The following is a 22,423-nucleotide window of genomic DNA, read 5'->3' as shown; positions in this document are numbered from 1 at the left end:
CATGATTGACAAGAAAGATATGCAAGCAAACCAATAGACAAGAAAGATAAAACAATACAAACCAATACGTTTGAAGCTTGAATGAACGCGCAGAAAAATAAGAACGAAAAACGCAAGGGAGACATTCCGTGGTTATTTCATGGTGTCCTGACACACTGCGATCCAAAGACTTACACGAGCAAAATTTTGAACTGTGAGGTCGACCAAACATAAAGAAAGAAAGAAACTTTCGTTTCGCCATGGTGTTCTGTTAAAATTGGCAACTAGGGCCAAACTCCATGTGGGTCATCTTATTCATGGCTGATAATATTTTTATTAGATTCCTCTCATCGAGAGGTGTAGGATTGATCTAAAGATCATCCGATTCCGATAAGTATTTATGGAGATATGAATTTATTTTGATTATGGAATAATTATCAAGCCGACCAGCAACTCATGTAGGCTCAAAAGCCCAACAGACGCATCTATTCATCATCAACATTTGTGTATAAATACAGGAGGTCTTTTCCTCATTTGGACACACACATCTCATCACATCTCTCTCTCTCTCCTGTGCAGAAAAGAGGCTCTTCTCCTACTACGCAGAAAGAGACTCTTCTCTCACACGTGTGGAAGGAAGGACGCAGATTTAGGGCTGCAACTGCAGATCGGAAGTTTGACCAGCGTTGACCATCAGTCTCCCTCTCAGAACTGCGCTGTAGGTGAACCTGACTCTCTGTGGAAGGCCGCATTTTTTGGTGAAGGAATCAAGCTGATCTGACGGTCGGTTTGCAAGATATTGTCTGCCCTAGTTTAGGGCTGATCTAGGGTTTGTTGTTACTGATGTAAATCAGATTTATGTATTATTTCTCTCTGCTGAATTATTGAAGATAAAAGAAGATTTGATCAAAGGGTTTCCCCATATTGGGCTTTGTCCCTGGCTAGCCGCCACATCTTGTGTCTCTTGTCTTGACATGTTTTTTGTTGATCGTTTAATGTTTTATCTGCACTTTACTTTATGTACATGTGATTGCTAATCTATGGATAATAATAAGAAAGATAAGTAAACTACTCTAAGCATAGAACATACCATAACTTAACATGGTATCAGAGCTGAGGTGAAGACAAAGCCCGAGCAAGAGCAAGAGCAATCACCGAAGAGAAGATTGGCAAGGCTATCCTAAAAGAACTATGGGGTCCTCAACACTCTTCCCTGCCGAAGACAAGCTCCGTGAGAAGTCTGACTATCACGAATGGAAGATGTCTCTCGATCTGACTTTAGAAGATCAGGGTGTGTTGGACCATGTGAGAGGCAATATTGTTGAGCCTCCATCAAATGCACCCGCTGCTGCCAGGAACAAATGGAAAACCGGTGAAGTCAAAACAAAGAAGATCATCTGGGACTCTATCGACAAGCGCTTGGTGGCCTACATCTCCGACCTGAACACCTCCAAGGAAATCTACAATAGACTGGTGAGTTTATTTAAAGTTAATGATGCAAATCAAGTTTTGTTTCTTATAAATACGCTGAAGGAAATTAAGAAGGGCAAAGATGAGAGCTTGCAAGCATATTTCTTAAGAATCACCAAGATCAAGAACGATCTCCAATCTATTGGAGAAATTATTGCTAATAGGGAAATGGCACTCTCAACCCTTGGAGGATTACCATCCGAATGGTACGTGTTCAAGACTACTCTTCTCAACAATAACGTAATCCCTGGTTTCGAGGAATTAATGGCAAGATGCATTCAAGAAGAAACAAGGATAGAAGAGCAAGAAATGCCCATGCCTAAAGGGCCTCCTGCTGCCTTTTCTTCTCATGCTAAGAAAATAAATAATTCTGGGACTAAATCAAAAGGAAAGGTTGGACCTAAGGGTGGAAGAAAAGGACGATGTTACATTTGCGATAAAGCAGGTCACTATGCAAGGGAATGCCCTGATAGAAGGAACTCTCACCAGGACGACGATCAAAATCCCTCTCATGGCAATCAAAGGAATGGCAAATCTAATAGCAGAGGTAAAGGACGACGATCAAAATCCCTCTCATGGAAATCAAGGAAGAGGACAACCATTCAATAAGGCTAGAAATTCCAGGTATGAATCTAACATTGTTGACAATAAACAGGATGAATATTATTTACCAGCTGCTCTATCTACCTCTGCTCCTCCGAACTCGCTGGGAAATTGGCTTATTGATAGTGGTGCCTCAAGGCACTTCACTGGTTACAAAGAAGTTCTCCATAATCTGATAGAGAAAGAAACTAACCTGTAAATTGTCCTTGGAGATAATATGAAATATCCCATGAAAGGTGTAGGCAATGTCTCTCTTAAATTGAATGAAGGTAATACAATCCACTTAAAGGATGTATTATATGTACTTGACCTCAAAAAGAACCTGGTGTCCATCTCGGCAATGGAAGACAAAGGCTACAAGGTGACCTTCAGCAATGGCAAGGTACGTGTATGGAAAAACAATGTTAAAGATGCCTTTACTCTTGGGTTTCGTGTTGATTCATTATATCAGGTCAGTGGAAGTCCGCTAAGTGTCATGTCTTGTGACACATCTCTTCAGTCCGTACTTTGGCATCGGAGGTTTGCCCACCTTCATTATAAAGCTCTACCCGATGTAGCCCGAATTCCGAGTAGAGAAAGAAGGTGTATGTCCAGGATGTGCCGAAGGAAAGCTCAAAAGAGGATTACCGAAAAGAAGATCAAGATCTTAAGGACTGATAATGGGACTGAATATGAATCTAACGAGTTTCATGAGTTTTGTAAAGAGGCTGGCATTAAGAGGGAGACTACTACACCATATACTCCTGAACAGAATGGAGTGGCGGAAAGGAAGAACCGTACGATTGTGGAAGCTGTCCATGCCATGCTCCATGATCAAAGACTTCCGAAGTTTCTATGGGCCGAAGCTGCAAACACCACCGTATATGTACAAAACCGATGCCCTCATCAAGCATTGGGCTCCAAGACTCCTGAAGAAATGTTCACCGGTAAGAAACCTGACATATCTCATTTTAGAATTTTTGGAAGCCCTGTATATTTTCATGTGCGGAAAGAGAAAAGGAATAAATTGGGTGCACCTGGAAAGAAAAGAATCTTTGTGGACTATGGTGAAAATACTAAGGGCTATAGAATCTATGTAGCCGGTCAAAGGGAAGTCGTGATTAGGCATGATGTCACCTTTGACGAAAATATGGCTCTTAGCAAGGTGAATAATCTTCCTACTTTAAGGAGCTCTCAAAAAGCTGACACCAAGGAACCAAAATAAAAAGATTATATAACAATGCCCGATGTCGATGAACCCATGGATCCTATTGATCCACTTGAGCCTTCCTCTTCCAGGAAGTGGCCCTCTTGGCTTAGGGGGCTACTCGATGATGCTGAAGGACACACTGCACCCCGAGGAACCTTCTGTGAAAGTAAGAAACCTAACAGGTATCAGGGATACTTGACCATCATGAGCACGATCATACAAAATGAGCCTTCATCATTCTCAGATGTCGTCAAGCATCAAGTATGGAAGGATGCTATGACCGAAGAATATGAGTCTATTATGAAGAATGATGTCTGGGAAGTAGTTCCCAGACCCCAGGACAAGGCAATTGTCACTTCTAAATGGCTTTACAAGATAAAGCATACAACAGATGGAAGTACAGAAAATTATAAGGCTCGTTTTGTCGCTCGTGGCTTGTCCCAGAAGGAAGGTATAGACTATGACGAGATATTTGCACCTGTTGCCAGATATACCACCATCCGCTTGATCATAGCCCTTGCAACTTCACAAGGATGGAACCTACATCAGATGGATGTCAAGACCGCGTTCTTGCATGGTTCGATCAAAGAAGAGGTCTACGTGGAGCAATCCAAAGGATTTGAGATTTATGATCAAAAATCTCATATATGCAGGTTGAAGAAGGCTCTCTATGGGCTGAAGCAAGCACCCCGAGCATGGTATGAGAGGATCGATAGCTACTTGATGAAGCTCGGATTCACTAGGAGTGAAGCCGATCCTAAACTTTACTTTAAGGTTGAAGATGACAAACCTCTCATACTGGTGCTGTATGTGGACGATCTCTTCCTAACAGGTGCAGACCCTCTCATTCACAAATGTAAGAGGGAGTTGGCTTCTGAATTTGAAATGAAGGACCTAGGACTGATGCACTATTTCCTAGGACTTAAAGTTTGGCAGAAGCCAGGGGAAATCTTCCTATCTCAAGGAAAATATGTGGTGAAGATTCTGGAAAGATTCGGTATGGTGGACTGCAAGCTCGTAACTACCCCGATGGAGCTTGACTTCAAAAGGTTAAGCAGTAGTGCTGCTGGACCTGTTTTACTAAATGCCACCGAGTATCGGCAACTCGTTGGAGCATTAATGTTCTTAGTGAACCCTCGTCCAGATATATGCTTCGCAGTCAACATATGGTTGAACCTCACCACATATATTGGATTGGTGCCAAGAATCTGTTAAGATATCTTCATGGCACAATTACTTATGGGTTGAGATACACTGCCGGAGATGTGAGACTACTTGGATACACTGATGCTAATTTGACAGGCAATGTGGTGGACCGTAAGAGCACTTCCGGGTGCTGTTTCTTCTTGGGATTTGCTTCGATGCCCTAGATGAGCAGGAAGCAGAAGTCGGTGACTTTGAGCACCACCAAAGCAGAGTATATTGCTGCTAGCATGGCCTCCTGTGAGGCAGTCTGGTTGCGAAAGCTCTTCAGTGAGTTGTTTGGATTTACATTGGATACCACCGTGATCCTATGTGACAACCAGAGTGGGATTCGTTTGTCAGAGAATCTCATATTTCATGATCGCTCCAAGCATATCGATATCAGGTACCACTATATTTGAGATATGGTGCAGCGAGGAGCAATAAGGCTCCAACATATCAGTACAGATGAACAGGTCGCCGACATTCTGACAAAGCCCCTAGGGAAGGTCAAATTCCTGACTTTCCGAGAACGACTTGGTGTCGTTCAAAGACCCTTTGATGAGGGTCTTGTATGATGTATTGAGCTCTGGGAGCTCTAGGGGGGCGCAGGGTACTTCTTGGAGCGACATATGACCACAGGGTGACTCACCATCCCCTGGTGGTGTACGTGTACAGGGTAAAAAAATCAAAACTTTCTCTGTGACACCCCGTGGCGACTATGTAGCAGGATGATTAGTTCTCCTGTGAGGTCTGGATGATGTGTTCTCCATGACGATTGTGTAGCAGGATGATTAGTTCTCCTGTGAGGTTTGGATGATGTGTTCTCCATGACGATTGTGTAGCAGGATGATTAGTTCTCCTGTGAGGTCTGGATGATGTGTTCTCCATGACGATTGTGTAGCAAGATGATTAGTTCTCCTGTGAGGCCTGGATGATGTGTTCTCCATGGCGATTGTGGAACAGGATGATTCGCTCTCCTATGGGCCAGGATGATTAGTTCTCCGTGGCATCCACTGGACAAGATGATTCGCTCTCTTGTGGGACAGGATGATTCGCTCTCCTGTGGACAGGATTGATTAGTTCTCCTGTCGAGGCATCCTACCCATGCAGTCTGGGACTCATGGGAAGTACCTCTCATCTGATCAATGAGCAAGGAAATGAGGATAGGGACCATAGTAGTACCGATGGACACATCATTGTATCTACCGTACTCCCTATGCTAGGATGACCTTCATTGATCTGGGATCAATGATACTGGTCTGGGACCAGTGGTAGGAGTTGTACCCACTATGACACTGACTTCGGGTCGGTTGAGGACTAGTCTGGGACCAGTGGTACACACTCTGAGATTGACTTTGAGTCAGTGGAGGATGGTATGATACATCCTCGATCATTTCTTCTTCTTCATAATTCGGACAAAGCAGAGCAAAGCAAAGCAGAACAGAGCAGAGCAGAGCAGGGGTCAAGCTGTACAGGGCAATGCATTTGATGGATGAATAGTAGCGACCAACAGACGAATTGCAGATGGAGTTCTCCCTAGTTGAGAGGGAGTGTTAAAATTGGCAACTAGGGCCAAACTCCATGTGGGTCATCTTATTCATGGCTGATAATATTTTTATTAGATTCCTCTCGTCGAGAAGTGTAGGATTGATCTAAAGATCATCTGATTCCGATAAGTATTTATGGAGATATGAATTTATTTTGATTATGGAATAATTATCAAGCCGACCAGCAACTCATGTAGGCTCAGAAGCCCAACAAACGCATCTATTCATCATCAACATTTGTGTATAAATACAGGAGGTCTTTTCCTCATTTGGACACACACATCTCATCACATCTCTCTCTCTCTCCTGCACAGAAAAGAGGCTCTTCTCCTACTGCGCAGAAAGAGACTCTTCTCTCACACGTGTGGAAGGAAGGATGCAGATTTAAGGCTGCAACTGCAAATCGGAAGTTTGACCAGCGTTGACCATCAATCTCCCTCTCAGAACTGTGTTGTAGGTGAACTTGATTCTCTGTGGAAGGCCGCATTTTTTGGTGAAGGAATCAAGCCGATCCGACAATCGGTTTGCAAGATATTGTCTGCCCTAGTTTAGGGCTGATCTAGGGTTTGTTGTTGCTGATGTAAATCAGATTTATGTACTATTTCTCTCTGTTGAATTATTGAAGATAAAAGAAGATTTGATCAAAGGGTTTCCCCATATTGGGCTTTGTCCCTGGCTAGCCGCCACATCTTGTGTCTCTTGTCTTGACTTGTTTTCTGTCAATCGTTTAATGTTCTATCTGCACTTTACTTTATGTACATGTGATTGCTAATCTGTGGATAATAATAAGAAAGATAAGTAAACTACTCTAAGCATAGAACATACCATAACTTAACATGTTCACCAAATAGGACTCCTCCAAAGATTGAGTGATATGATCGTGAAAAATGGATGGAGGATGTGAAAATTGTAAAATAGAAGGATTTTCAATATGTGCAGTGAAGTGACGAGGAGCCTCGACAGATTCAACATTCTTCTGATCAAAGATGGGACTGACCTCAAGGCTACGAGAACCTGACATAACCATCAGCTCAGGCTAAAGTGTCCTGACAGCTTGAGGAAGTTCCACCTCATCGGAAGGTATATCATCAGAGATAGGTGGCTTCGAAAAATCGATAGTGGAAAAATCAGCATCATGACCAGCGTAATCGATGAATAAGTCACGACAGTCGTGATCAGAAAATTCAAAATCACCAACAAGGTCATCCTCATGATCTGATGAACCGTATAGAGGGGAAGATGAAAAATGAGAAATTTCACCCTCTATGTTTCCAGAAAGGCATGATGAGGAATTGGGAAGATCCGTGATAGCAAATTCAACCTCTCTGCATTTAGATGAAAAACTAGCATTCCACGAATGATTGGAAGTATTAATATGATCAGAAAGTGAATTCTCACATGATTCAACCGGAATGACAGAATCGCGGATAGTGTCAAGATAGTGCGGAAGAGCTGCGGAAGGAATAGGATCATCCTTCATCGCAGATTCTTGTTCGACTCTTGACTCCCAGACATACTCATCGCAAATGATATCGCAGTTTGGTTGCTCAACAACAACTCCATCCAACACCTGATCCTCATGAACATCAAAGAAAATATTTGAAACAGATGAACACGCAAACTCACAATTCGAAGGATCAGAGGGACCAAAGGGTGGAGGATGAGGGGAAAACACTTCATCACACACATTGGGCTTGCAGTCCAAAACTGCGCAGGGGTTCTAAGCATGTGAGATGGGAAGAGAAGGTGACAGTTCAATAGACAAATTCTGAATTTTTTCCACCTCAACCCGCAGCACTAGAGTTGTTTGATGAGAAGCAAACGAGGGGTTACTTGGAACAACAACCTTGTCCATCGCAGATTTGGAAGCTCTAGCCTCGCGATAAGCTAGGAGTGACTTGAAACATTCTAATTCTTGAGAAGTTAATGAAATGCGAACAAGATTTATAAATGCTTCGATTAAGATATCCCAATCAACTTCATTTTCTAGAAATTCACAACAAAGATGTACAAAACGATTGTGAAAATGGCACAGATCTTCGTGATCATATCTGCCAAAAGCATGGGACAGTTCTGTGACAAAGTGTTTGAAAGAGTGAATGGAGGCATTAGTCAATGTGTAACACCATTGCCTTACGCACCCCTCGAACGAGAGCACGAACAACCTACAGGCAACATCCTCATGGGAGATGTTGTACTCTATGCAAAATTGAAGAAAACTTTCGATATGCTCAAGCAAGGTTGTTTCACCCTCGCCACTAAACTTAATATGTGAAAAGCCATCAATGATATTCGTCGGCACTTGTAATTTTATATCTTTGGAAAAACATGTCGGGAGTTTGATTGTGGAAGAAGTCATTTTGAAATTCAAAACAGACTTCAAGGGCTTAGCTTGTCACTGGCCCTCCTTCTAGCGCCAGAATTGTTGACAGTGATGGACCTGCCAACATTCAAGGGATCTCCCTGATAAGAAGTCCCAACTAGACCTCAAACCGTTTGGAGTAGGAGTCCCAACAGTGGGTGGTAATGTAATGCCTTGACTACGGTAGCACGCAAAGATAAGTATGATAACTTTGGGCTGAAGCAAGTGTGTGACCTTGCAGCGAGTCAAGTGAGATGCATGGGGGTTCTAACACACGGAGGGGAAAAGGAAGTGTGCCCCTTAGAAGCCTATAATAGTACGCAGCTTGAAAGGAACACACAAGCAGAATGACATCACAAACTAAAATGTGGAATAGTCCACAAATTAAAGTGACGAGTAATCTAACAACACGCATTCAACAAGATTCATACAATTGCATACAAAGTAGTTCATAAGCAAATGCATAAGTTAAACAACATACATTTCTAAAGCAACCAGAATAGTCCAACTACAATAACAACATATGCATGAAAGCGTGTTGGCTCTGTTATTATTATTATAAGTGAAAGTTACATCCATACATACACCATTGACAGTCACTAGCCCCAATAGTGGAACATTACAATCAAGAACACCTACTCCTCCAAAGAAGTTGTTGGGATGGGGTCCCCTGGGTCAGTTTTGGGGCAAAAGCCCAAGTTTTGATGTAAAAAGATGAAAAGTCTCCGCAAATTGTGGTCGCGGAGTGCGTAGCTAGTTAAGAGTCAAAAAGGGTTTTTACCCTCCTTTATGTAAGCTTGAGTCGGTTTTTGAAGATCTACCCATGGTTCGCGGACCATGGGATTGTATAAATAGGTGTGTCTTAGAGAGTCTAAGGCAGAGATCTAAGTTTGTCTATGGGTACGAACGAAGAAGTCTAGCGCAGAGAAGTAAGTCTTAGAGGGGAAAAAGGCTCTGCAACTGAGTGCGCAGAGGCCTAGAGTAGTGTCTGCAGCTGAGTGCGCGGACCCCTACAGCTGAGTGCGCGGACCCCTACAGCTGAGTGCGCATGGAAGTATTGAGTCTGTAAACCTATACTGAAGATCAATAAAGAAGACTGTTGCAGAAATTCTTGTGTTTTATCTCTTTACTTCTGTTATGTATGATTGCAATATATGTTGTGATAAAATGATGTCTTTATAAAATAATGATGTATTGATGCGCGAATTTACTTGATCCGTCTTATTATTTGAACGCAATTAATGTTAAGTGATTATGCGAAGATCATAACACTTTCTGTTAAAGTTATCGAACACTTAGGTAGATCTGAGTAAATACTGATCTAAGGATAATCTATGGTGCGCGTAAGTAGCTAATTTGCCTGTTTAGGGTCCACAAAAGCCAGTCGTAGACCTTTGTGGAGGTCTAGAGGCTGATTGAGGGGAGTTATAGCGCTAAGCCTTAAAGGCTTAGAAATCTGCGTGAAGGCAGATCTAGGTCATAGAAAGACATCACACTAATCTTTGGATGTGGAAACTTGGTTCCAGCATCCCCCCATACTGCTTCGGTGAGACTTCAGTGCGCGCTACACGGATTGATGCCGAAAGGGCCAGTGTAGGGATTTGTTTGGCGCAACTAACTATGAACCTGGGTCAGGACCCGCTAAGCCAACAGAAGTATACTCGCTCTACGCTATGGAGAAGTCAAGGCTCGTCACAATACTCCCATGCCCTTTTCTAAACCTAAGCCTAGCCAAAAGCTTGGCTCCCAAAAGCCTGGTCTATGAGAGTTATGAGGTTCTATTTATAACAAAGGGTGGGGTGACCCTTGACATTCCCCTTTGTGACTCTCTGACTACCCTCATGACTCTTCAACTTATTTACAAGTAACTCATTACATAACATGATGACCTTTCACATTCCACTAATGACACTGGGAATTTCACTTTCAACATATTTACAAATAATATTACATTTTCCACATGTACCCATGTGAAACAAAATAGGCTAAAGACAACCTAACAAGACAAAACACTATGATTCTGAAGTTTGGGGAAAGACCAACTCGGCAACCTCCACTTGGTGCCTCTTAGTCACATATTGATCCCAAGCTCGGTACTGCATGATGGTGTCCCCAAACTGTTTGATGGTGTCTTTCTGAAAGCGGACTCTTGCCTCCATGGCATCCGGGTATATGGTCTTGGAACCTGTATCCAACTCGTTCTGAAGCATGTGCAACATGGTGTTGACCTTGACAGGACCACCGATGTACTTTTGCATGTTGTGTGTGTTTAGCTCCAAGTCTTCCCTGGTGGCCTCTCATCTTAGCTGCTCCATGTACTCATCGATCTCTAGCCGGGCTTGGTCTTGGGTCTAGCCTCAGTGAGGGAACCGATTGACAGGATCCTGTGCGTTCTCACCGTGACATCCAAACTGTTGTACAACCATGCATATGGGGCCTGTATGCTGCTAATGAATGGGTCGAGTTGCTCGTAGTTCTGGATCAACATTCGGACCTTCACTTTCTCCAGCTCTGCCTACGGCTCCATCTTCTTTGCTAAGTGAAGCGGGGCCCATTGTACCGCATTGTCCACTCCTGTACATGGGCGATGGCAGCATGTATGTTATTGAGAGTTGAACAAACTCTTTGCTCCGCTGCTGTAAGCCATGCACACGGATGACTACTTTATCCACGGTGACAAATTTGTCATGGAGCTGTATGGTACTCTCAAGTGTTGATACTTCATCAAGTATCACTTTCCTCATCTCTCCCATTACGGAAATTGCACTCTGCTCTCGAAGTTGTTCTGCCTCTTGCCTGGCAGCCTGTAAGTTCTTTGCTAGTTGTTCATTCTTGGCCAACAGGAACTTAACATTTGAGCTTGTTTCTCCTGCATAAGCCAAGCTGGCATCGGCAAGGGCAGCTGGATGCTTCCTGATGTCTGGCACTATCACCCTTTCCTTGATGAATGCAGGTGATGCGTGATCATCCGAAAAGTGCTTCCTCCGCGCCTGTACAATCCTCTTCTGCAACTCGTCAAATGATAGATTGTACACATCCATAACTGAATCATCATCAAGGAGAACAGCTTCTCCTTGCTCGCTCAGGACTGGTTCTGACACTGGAGGTGGCGGAGACTGAGAGATGACCTCTGGTGCTCGCGGTATAAGGCAAGTGTCTTCATTATGTGGCTCTTGCTCCAACTCCATGTTTGTCACTTTAATCGGTTGCTCAACCTGTTGAGCAAGCTCCCGATCCTGCACCTGTTCACCCTTTTCCTCAGTTGCTGGTTGTTCCGACTCATTAACCTGTATGGTCGTTGTTTGCTCTGTCATCACAACTTTCCTTTGTTCTTCTTCCTGCTTCTGCTCCTCTTCCTATTCTTTCCTCCTCAACTCTCAACCTTCCTTCGGTTCTTGTTTTGCTTGCTGCGATCTCAGTTCTACTACCTGCAAGCTCTATTTTTCTCTCTTCCTCTACTCTGTTATCTGTGTCCTTTGTTTCCTTTTGCTTTCGCTGCCAAAGCTGCCTGCATGAAGATTAAATCCGCTTTCACTCTGAAGCTTTGTTCTCCCTCTATTATGTCAGCAACTTCCTCTTTCCCTGATCTTGACTAGATTGTTGCCTTCTGTTATCGCTATTGGACTTGCTACCATGTAAGTGTTGACCCCTTTTCTATGAACAGTTGAGTGTCCGCATATATTGGCAAGTTAACTGGTGCTTGCTCAACTGCTTCCCTAGTAATGCTTTTAGTGGTCTCTCTTGAAGTAGCTCTCTTTGGGGCCATGGTACAATGCTTACTGAAGATAAGTACTTCACGAGTGTGGTACCTGTGGGACAGAAAGGACACTCATGGCAAGCAAACATTAGCTCTTGCAAATCTAACTTCACAGCATGATCAAGCAACAATCAGGGCATCTAATGAGAGGGATTGCGCAATTTTGACTGACAAGGGTGACTGACTGACTAAGGGAATTGCACAATACCAACAATCAGTGTGGAAGCTTGATGACAGGAATTACACAATGCGCAGTTCAGTCTGGGCCAGGGCCTGGGAGAGACTGCGCATTGCGTAGTCTCAGTGGCCAAGCTGGGAGACTGGCTCTTGGAACTGCACAGTGCACAGTTGGAGCCAGGCCAGGACAGGCTCTGTGCAATTCCAGAAGCCAAGGCAGAGGCCTTGAGCTCCCAGATTGCGCAGTGCATGCAGTGAAGTGTGAGATCCAGGCAAGGGGAGCCCAAATCTGCCCATGGGGAGTGTGAAAATCAAGCAGATCTGACTAAGTGTTGATGCATGCATGTGAAACAAGTGCAAAAATTGATTAAACTGAAGGAAAACGAAGTATGTGAAGAGAGTCGCCACAATAGTGACCATTGGTGCAAAAACGAGAAAACTCATGCGACACTTGGGAAAGGAAATCTATAACTTGAAACAACACTTCTACAAGCTAAAACAAGTTAAAACACCAGCAATCATTCAAAGAAACAAGTGAAACAACACTCTCACAAGCTAAACAACAAAAAGCGACAGAAAAACAGCAAAAGACAATAAAAGCAAAACTCACCCAGAAAAGCGACGACAATGCTCCGAAGGCTCCTTGATCTCCTCGGGAATGCTATAGCTTGATGATCGAATGTACAAATGAGCTCTAGAGGCATCCATTACATATAATTGAGAAAATTGGAATTTATGACGCACATGCCTGAGATCAAGGACAAAAGCGACACTTGGTGGAAACTTCTAAGGATAACAATGTGCCACCTTCAAGAAACTAATAATAGATCCCTATTTCCTAGGGATGCTTCTTTCCCTTTAGTTTTATTTCTCTTCTAAGGGGAAACCTGCCATGCATTGCCCGGAAAGATTGCACAATTTTGGGAAGGACTAGGCAACTCTCTGGCTCACGCACAACGCAGTTTCTAAGCACAGAAAGGCTTCTGCGCAATTTCTAGGTTGAGTGGGTTGCCTCTCATGCTTTGCGCAATTTCCCAGCTCAAGGTTGGTTGTCATCTAATGCTGCGCAATTTTTGAGCTCAAGGCTCACTACCAGCTTGGATTGCGCAATTCTCGAGAGCAAGGTTGGTTGCCCTCAAGGATTGCGCAGTTCTCTAAGGCAAGCCCGGAACTGGATGAAAACCAAGTCAAGAGATTGTGCTTGTGGGTTAGACAGTAAACCAAGTAAGCAAACACAAGCCAAGATGCAAAGGATGAGGCTCAATCAAAGCACAAGTACCTAGATCAGTGCAAGATAAGTTGTTATGATTTAGAAGGGAGGCTTCGAAACAAATCAGAGGCAAAATTTTGGAGGGTGGTTGTAGCCGCTACAACAGGGAGATTGGCCCACGATGCTCATATTCTAGTCTAATGTTGAGTTGTAATGTAGGCTCCATAAGTGAAGGGGTTTCTTGTGATGAGGTTCCTCTTTATGGGTCTCCACTCAACATTAGTGCTCTATATAAATAAACAAGCATGTGAGGAGACAAATCATCACATAGCAAGCTCATTCAATCCTTTCTAGTGGAGGAGAAATCTATTCATCTTTCTATCTCTCTTAAAAAGGCAACACGTGTGATCCGAACAGCCGAGTTTGACCAACCGAGTCTAACCTAGTTTTGACCAGCTTTGACAGCCACACCTATGAAAGATTGACTCTGGGTTTGACCGTTGTTTTGACCAAGTTTGACCAGCGTTGACCGCAGCTATTTGACAGAGTTCAGCCACAGATTTGACTACACATGCAAGTTGGCCACAGGGCCGACTTTGACCGCAAGCTGAAGTTTGACCAAAGTTGAATTTTTTACAGTTTGACCAACATTGACTTGCGGTTGTTTGACCGAGTTTGGATAGTGTTTTGACTAGTAATGTTGGCACAAATTTCTAGACATATTTCTGATTTGTAAACCTTGTTGAAAATACAATTTCTCCTCAAGAAAAGATTGTTGGGTTTTCTCCCAAGCTTGGGTTTCCTAGGGTAAAAATTATTGTGTCTATTGTGCATGGTTGTATTTCAATGATCTTTATTGTTTCCACTGCATCTACAGTTGAGATTTTGTGTGTGTAATTATTCAATGATATCAGCGATATAAGATATATTGTTTTAAAATCATTAAGAAGTAATTATCATATAAGAAAATTGTATTCTACTACGCTTGCCATAGAATTGTGAAAATTCCTAGATCTAACAATCTCAGAAATCCTACTGCAACCAACTGAATCTACTTCACCTAGATTGTAAATTACATTACAAGCTTATTTCAGATTTCTTCTTGAAACATTGAAGTAAATTACTGAAGCAGCCTACACCAATTAAATATGATTCTGAAACAAAGAAACTGAGCAAGGAAAATAGAAACACATAGGACAACATTATTTTTGGACAATAATCCCAGAAAAAACCCAATGCGGGAAAATCGGTGCAGCAGCTCTGAGTGTTTATTATTATTAAGCAGTAGCAAATTCTGAATACATATCTGAATACCTCACAGGGTTATTCAGTTACAGAGAGAAATACTAGCAGAAGCTTTATGAGTTTACCTCACACAATCACTGAGAAAAAGTCTCGGCTGATCCGGCTGCTGGATGAGGTGCTCCTAGTAGGCCTTGCGTTGTCTCTGCACTGCCTCTACGTTGTCCCAACGTCAACCCTTTCAGGCATTGCGTCACCCAACTGGAATCGATCAGTAGCCCAGAGTCACTGCTCTCAGCCTCCCGGTCTCACACCCCAACTTTCGGCTGCTAAAACTGACCCTCTGCTCTGATTTTTGACTTTCTCTCTCTCCCTCTGCGTTGCTTCTATGTGGCCCTTCTGGCCCTGCGTCAGCCTCTGCGTCAAGGCTACTGGATCACTCTCTGCCTCTCTCTATTGATGTATCTCCGGCTGAGAATCTCTCTCCGGAAGCTGCTATCCCTGCCCCTCAACTGCAAGAGATCTCCTCAATTGATTTTTCCTCCTGAGAACTTCTCACTTCAGAAAATTGATTTCCTCAATCTCTCTATGTATTTTCCAAATGACCCTCAAGCCCCTTCTTATATCTTCCTGTTGGACAACCAACGGCCTAGATTAAAACATAATCAAAGGCTCAGATCGTTTTGGCTTGATCTGTGTCTTTTGCTAGAAGTTTCACCCCTGATTAGATTAATAGTAAATACCCATTAATATTTTAATTTTCCTAAGTTTAGACTTAAGGAACCCCATTAAAAATATTTATTATTTTGTTAAAATCACTTCTGGGTGGAATTTCCCAAAACGCTTTCTGGGTTCTTTGGAATACATGTGCCCAAGCCTCCTTGCCAAATTTGAGGCTTAGAGCACATCCGATGCTACCCCAAATCAACAAGAATTTCATCACATAATTCTACATTCCACTCACCTACTTTTCTTACATAGATATCCCTTGTTTCCAGTGAATGTAGATTGTCCTTTTGTACATTAAACATGCAAAATGCTAATTCTATTATCAAATTCCTCCTAACTGGGTAGTAACAATAAAACAATTTATCCTCGAACCCTTCGCATGTTTGGTTACAATGAAATGATAAAGAGAGAGGGCTTCCCAACCAAAAAATTGGATTGCCAACATCGATAAGCCCTAGGGTAGGTCCCGACTTTTGTATGTTGAGCATATCCTATATCCCACTCGTGCTTGTCATGCAAGTATAGAATTGCAAGTTGTTACATTCTCCTTTCTACTGCTTAGTTGTACCATAGCTTTAGTAGTTTTCCAAGTTTGTTCAACAAGGGGAAGTCTTGTTTTAGGAATAAAGAATTATACCTTTTACAATTAGGTGGTGCGCAAAGAGCTTTTATCCAAATCAACATCCTTCTGGAGACACTTCACCCTTCATTTCGCAATTATTGCACCAAAACAATCGTACTAATATTTCAGCCAGCTACAACTTTAATTTTCAGCCTTGGATCAGCCCAAGACTCCTTCATTCTCTTTTCATTCTTAGTTAAGTAGAAAAATGAATGATAACATTGCGAGATAAAGGTTTTGTAATTTTCCTATTCTAGTAGCAACTAATGCCATGGAGATATATAGAAAGTGGTAATTACTCTCTCTTCCACAAGTGTTCACACACATATGCACACATTGAGTGAGCATGTGACAAAAATAAACTACTAAAAATAATATATATTGTAAAGTAGTTTAAAATTCCATGAAGCATTCCAATGTAATTTCTTCAACAAAGGGACTTGTTGATTTTCATACTAGAAATTGGTATGGTTGTAGCCTTGTCAGTTTATTGCAAAAGAAACATTTGAGTGCACAAGTAGTTACGCAAGATCGAAGTGACATAACTATATCCCAACTATGATATAAAAGGGGTTTCAAAGCCACTTTGAAAACATTCATTGCTCTGGCCCATGATACAATTAATTTGTCATAAACCACATAGGCTAGCTCAAATTGATTATGGATGAAGCAGAAAATGATGCTAGTCATGATAGTAGGGAACTATTTAGAAATAGAAGACCCAAGCAATGAAAGGTATGGGCCTGCTTCTCAGTGTTATAAAGAAAGGTCATCAATTCCATTCATGGTAGTCAAGAGGAATACCTATCGAGGGGGTGCAGGTGGTTTTAGCCTATAGGTATACGATGACAACATAATATGTCAAGCCTTAGCAACCCTATATAGACATCTTAATCTAAAACAAATTGGTTTAGAAACAATATCTCTAACCAAATATTTAATAGTGTCACGACAAAAATGCCAATTAAGCCTCTAACCAGACTTAGAAAGGGTGAAAGTGATCTACTTATACATGTTCTATAACGTAATTGCATACCACTAGTCTATATCCATTTTGTTGCACTGAGAGAAGCAAGGTGCATTCTATAGCCCAATGTTGAAGAGACTATAATGTCCATCCTATCTACCATCAGCATATGTCGATTATGTTACCCACAATTTTGGATAACCCTAGGAGAAAAAAATTCTCCTATGATGCAGTTTGTTGGCCAATAACCTTATCATGACCTATAGATTGCCAACCTCAGATGACACTCATCCACTCTCAAGTCAGTGCATTGATTCATCTATCTTGCTCATCCAATGAAGGTGGGTTATTTATTGTGAGGTACATTAACCATTTTTGTATTCATGTTCTTTCATTTAATGTCTTAAGGGCATTCTAGTATGGATTATAGGTTGAATTGGATGATAGACCACTATTGGTTGTACACTTGTTCCCTTGCTTCAACTTGGTACTTCTCACTTGCCCCTTGTCCAATGTCACATTCCTTAAGGCCTTTTCTTTCCTTGTCTAGGAGGGGCACAAATAAGAGGCTCCAATGATGGTAGCATTCCATGTTATCGATACTTAACATTTGTCATCTTTGCCCCCCTACTCTATTGTCCCATCTTTTGATTGGTTGTTGTCAGTCATTCATGCTAGTTCACTATTGACCTTGTCCTATGAGAAAAAAGGGTTATATATACCCATGGTTGGTGCAATTGTAAGAAAAGAAAGAGGATGAGCCAAATGTTAAATTGCAAAAAAATAGCAAGGGGCTTGAAGCAAGAAAAAGCCAAATTATAGTCTGAGCTCTACCCCCTCTTACATAGCCACTTGTCCCTAGGAGTATCCATTCATATCATGCATATCAAAGTAAAACGAACCCAATGAACATTTTGGCCCCGATGAAGCAATAAAATGCCTATCACAAAAAGGGGTTATCTTATTATTACATGATAATCAATGAAGCTTGTTAAACAAGTCATCTAAAGAAAAGAAAAATGTAAGTACGGGGGCTTGGAAAAACAAAGGCGAGGAAGGTAACTCAAGCATTGCTAAGTGCTCCCTCTACAAAGGCGCTCATGGACAATGGTTTGATATAACCTAGCATAAGACTATGACTCCATTTATGAAGTACACCTCAATCCATTTCACCCATTCCTTATAACTATTTTATAAAGGCGTCGGCCTAGGAACTATTCCTCCCCTTAGGGTTCGAAGCACCTGATAGGGCCTTGCAATTACCCTCCCATACCTAAGCATGGTAACTTACGTACAAATCATAAGCTAGAAATCATTTGAAGGTGATGCTTGTATAGAGTACTTTCATGCCTTTAACATTAAATGTGGCCCACTCTAATACTTTTATGGTTCTTGCACCCATAACGTTGGTCTCACTCAATTCCTTGAGTATCCATAGATATTTTCTCCTAAGTATAGCTGCTATCCCTTGCAGGATTGTATGATACTTCTCCAACACTTCAAAGAGGACATCCAACCCCAATTGATGATGACTCAATACCCTTTGACATAAGACATTGGGCACTTATTGAGAAGCGTTGACTTTGGGATGCCTTGACACAATTGATAATATTTCCACCTACTTCCAAGACCTTGGATGTTGTCCTCCAAAGCTAGGATGTTGCCTTGACAACAAATGTACCCAAGTTGCCCCCAAGTTGCCCCCAAGTTGGCATTGCACCTACTTGATGGATGTTGCCTTGTTTTTGAGGATATTTGATAATGATAATCATATAGGACCCCTCTAGAGGGGATGGTACACTATTCACCATGATGGCATCATGCCCTAGCATTATGATGTCCCCTTCCTGATGCTTGGGAGGATGACATGGGCATGTTTACAGAGGACATTGAATTGAAAAGGCATTTCTTGATGATTGGACACCATTTGATGAGGACACATAAATTTTGGGATGATATTCACCCCTGGGAGGCATCCATCACAGTTTTATACACACCTTTTGGATGATGTTTTGCTCACACACGTAGGTTATTTTGAGGCATAATTTTATGTTGTTGAGGTCAGCTTAGTGACTTAGTCACTTGTTATATGGATTACTTGTATTTTAGGCTTCTTAAAGCCAAATTAAAGGAAATAGACCTACCTAGGAAGTTGATTCCTCTCATTTGTCATTGTCACACTTGGAGATCAACTCACACTAGTAAATTGCCTTTTCTCTCTTGTGCACTATGGAGCACTAGTGTAGCAAATTTCTCTTGGAGGATTTTTCACATATGGTTCTCTCTCTTGGATGATTATTGGTGATTCTTTGATGATATGTGCTATGTTAATGTAAGTTATCTTCTTCCATCTTGTTTTTGTTAATGAATTAGGGTTTAATGAAATTTTCACCAAGGTTTTGTTGATGTTTTATGGCTCTAAAATCTCCTTACACAAGATTTTCATCAAGTTTCTCTTGAGGTGACCTAGGTTTAGCTCCCTCCCTTTCAATCTCCAAGGAAGATAGGATGTTAGGGTTCAAGAGTCGAAGAACAAAGATTTGTCTTCCTCAATTTCTTTGAATCCACTTCCATCTCTTTTCTTCCAAAGATTTTTACTCCTAGACTCCATTAGCCCTAGATTAAGATAGACTCATTAGCCCTAGATTAAGAAAGGCAATAGTCTTATCTCTTATGCCAATCCTTTAAAAACCCTAAATATTTTTATTTTATATTTTCTAGGATAAATTAAGATTAAGTTACAGTGAAATCATTTACTTTTAGCATTACTTGTCTTGAATATTGTTGTCCTAGGGTTAAGACTTGTATGCATTTATTTGGAAAAGTAAGATATCATTTTACGTGCATTTCTCGGCAACAAATTAGGGCTAATGTCTAGGGTTTAATTATGTGTTTTCAATCACTGATATTTGTTGTAATTATTCCCTTTATTTAGTCTTTATTTAGCCAATATTTTGCATTGATTTATCATAGATTCTGGCACTTTATTTTATTTCTGTTGTAAACTTTCTACACATTGTAAATTGCTGATTAAAATCCTAGTTTATAACAGCCAAGTGTAATTTCTTAATTGCATGTTTTTTAGAACTTATTTGAGCCTCCTATTGGTTAATCTAATCCTTGTAGACTGAACAAGAGGAACCCTTGAACTTGCTTTCTTGGAGTTACACCATAAATCACCCAAAACCCTAATCATTGTATATTTATCCTTGGGTGCAATCTTATTGTAGAACCCTTAGGGGGCATTTAGTCTGAGTTTAATTGAGTTACTTGATCTCTGAGATCTACCAGGGAAGCCTCCCTTGTGGTGGACTGTATTTAACCACAAAAACAAAGGGAGTGGTTTCTAAAGTGACAATGGTAACTCTCCCATTGTTGCTCTAAATCTAGGGCTTAGTCAGGCTTTGTATAAAAGTGTTAGATTTTGCAATAACAGATCCAATATAAAATATAATAGAAAACTAAAAATATAACCATACTAAATCGAATGTGGACTAAATAATATTCATTGACAAATCTTTACATACATAAAATAACACTATAAAAACTAAATTATATCAACTACTGAAGGAAGAAGAGGAACGTCAGGCAATTTTGTTTGGCACCATTCAACCGACAGTATCAAAAGTGAGCTCCATGATACTGTATATGTATGTGTAGCACGCCATCATAGATCCATCTGAATTTAGGATCGTTTAAGCACTTTTAAGTACCGACAGATTTACATCTCAATTGTTTTTGGATACCTCTTGAGTCTTAGTGCTTAATAGATCAGGAGTCTAGATGAATTTAGACTGGTTAGTGCCTTCACAGCTCAAGCTTACCACAGTTTCCCTTTTTCTCATCATCTTGTGACATTGTTTTTACACAAATGAAAACAGGGGCAAACGATGGCTGGAGTTATGCACACATCCCAGTTAGGATTTGGAAAGTAGAATTTAGATGGTCAAAGAAAACGACTAACTCTAAGTTTTCTTTGTCCTGGATCAGTGGGGATTGAAACTCACTTCGAACCCATGAATAGTTATGCTAGTTTTTTTTTCTGAGCTGCACTTCAAGCAGCTATTTCCTATCTGCAACCATGGTTAATCATTCATACAATGCACAGTTTATGCATTTGAAAAGGAAAACGAGCAAGTGATTCCAATAAACATCCATCAGATGACACTCAATTACAAAAGTATGATGGGGTGGATGAAACAACAGTATACTCACTTGATTGTGAATGAAGTTGCATAAACAGTGTAGGATGCCTGAACCGTCTGTTAATCAGACCTGGTTTATGTATCCCCTGCGCATAAAAATAATGCTGCCCCGCTGAAAAGAAATGTGGCCTTTGTCTCCCCTGACAGCAGTTTACTAGTGAACTTGAAGGAGGATTGGTAAACGAGATCTGTGTGACATGGTTGAATTACCTCCAACCCAGTAGCGAGGCTGAGGAAGAAGTTGCAGTTAGTGTTCTTAGAGAAGCAAAAGACAAAGAAGAGTGGGAGCAACACATTGCTATGGCCGTTTCCACGTGGTATCAGATGTATGGATACTCAACCCTGCTGCTTCTCCAACTGAAACTGCGTTGTCTCGTGTTTGGTAACTCGGCCAAACGTATTGATGTGAATTTATTTATGAAGACGCGTAGGAAATAGCCTACGCCCTCGGGTTAGGAGAAGCAATCACGGCCAACGAACGGCCCCCCCTTCCGACTTTGACTAAATGTGGTCCGTAGTTAATTTCCACTGGTGAACATGTCCACCTTAACCTTAAATGGCAGGTTCTAAAGTGTCAATCCTGATGATCAGTGTGGGAATGGGTTTATACCCCGCACCCGAAATGACATCTAATTAGATTATAAACATTACACCTTGGATTTATGCAGGTTTGGTATAACACACTCATCATGATTCACCATGCTCGACGTTTCTAAGAAATTTTTCGGAAGTCAGAGATGGATAAATATTATAAAATATAAAAATGGAAGTAGGCTGGACGTTTCCGAGAAATTTTTGGGAAGAGATGGATGAACATTGTAGTAAAATATCTTAAACTTTTAATGGGCTGATAATATAATAAAATCTTTTGGAGCTTCATGAATATATGAATTAATGAGAATTGTTATTACGAAATTAAAATAGATTTTTATTTTTATTATGATTAGAATTTTTTAAATAATATTTAAAGTAAGTAAATTTTATTACACAAAATTGTTTATAATAAGTTTTTATTAGGTTATGTTTTCAAAGAAAACTAAGTATTTAATTTAGCAAAAAACATTAGGGTTGAATTCAGTTTACTTATTCTTGTATAGGAATTTGGAAAAATAAAATTATATTTTTTAAAAAAAAACCTTGTTGGATTAAGACTGGATCATGACAATTTATTATAGTTAA

General features: G+C 41.1%; 1 protein-coding gene across 1 annotated transcript in view; it reads right to left on the bottom strand.

The window, feature by feature from the left end:
* LOC149143082 (Metallo-hydrolase/oxidoreductase superfamily protein) overlaps window positions 1–21,894 on the bottom strand; it is a 332,415-nt gene extending 310,521 nt beyond the window's left edge. Inside the window, exon 1 of the mRNA XM_089448872.1 lies at window positions 21,255–21,894. Within this exon, the coding sequence (XP_089304998.1) occupies window positions 21,255–21,276 (22 nt within the window). The 5' untranslated portion in view covers window positions 21,277–21,894. The remainder of the gene's footprint in view (window positions 1–21,254) is intronic.
* Between the last annotated feature and the right edge of the window lie 529 nt (window positions 21,895–22,423).

The sequence above is a fragment of the Pinus tabuliformis genome, chromosome X (assembly GCF_031772625.1).
Source record: "Pinus tabuliformis cultivar Carrire ecotype Pingquan chromosome X, CPIR1, whole genome shotgun sequence".
Lineage (NCBI taxonomy): Eukaryota > Viridiplantae > Streptophyta > Pinopsida > Pinales > Pinaceae > Pinus > Pinus tabuliformis.
Note: the sequence above shows the minus strand (reverse complement) of the source record. Positions and strands in the feature narration are given on the sequence as shown.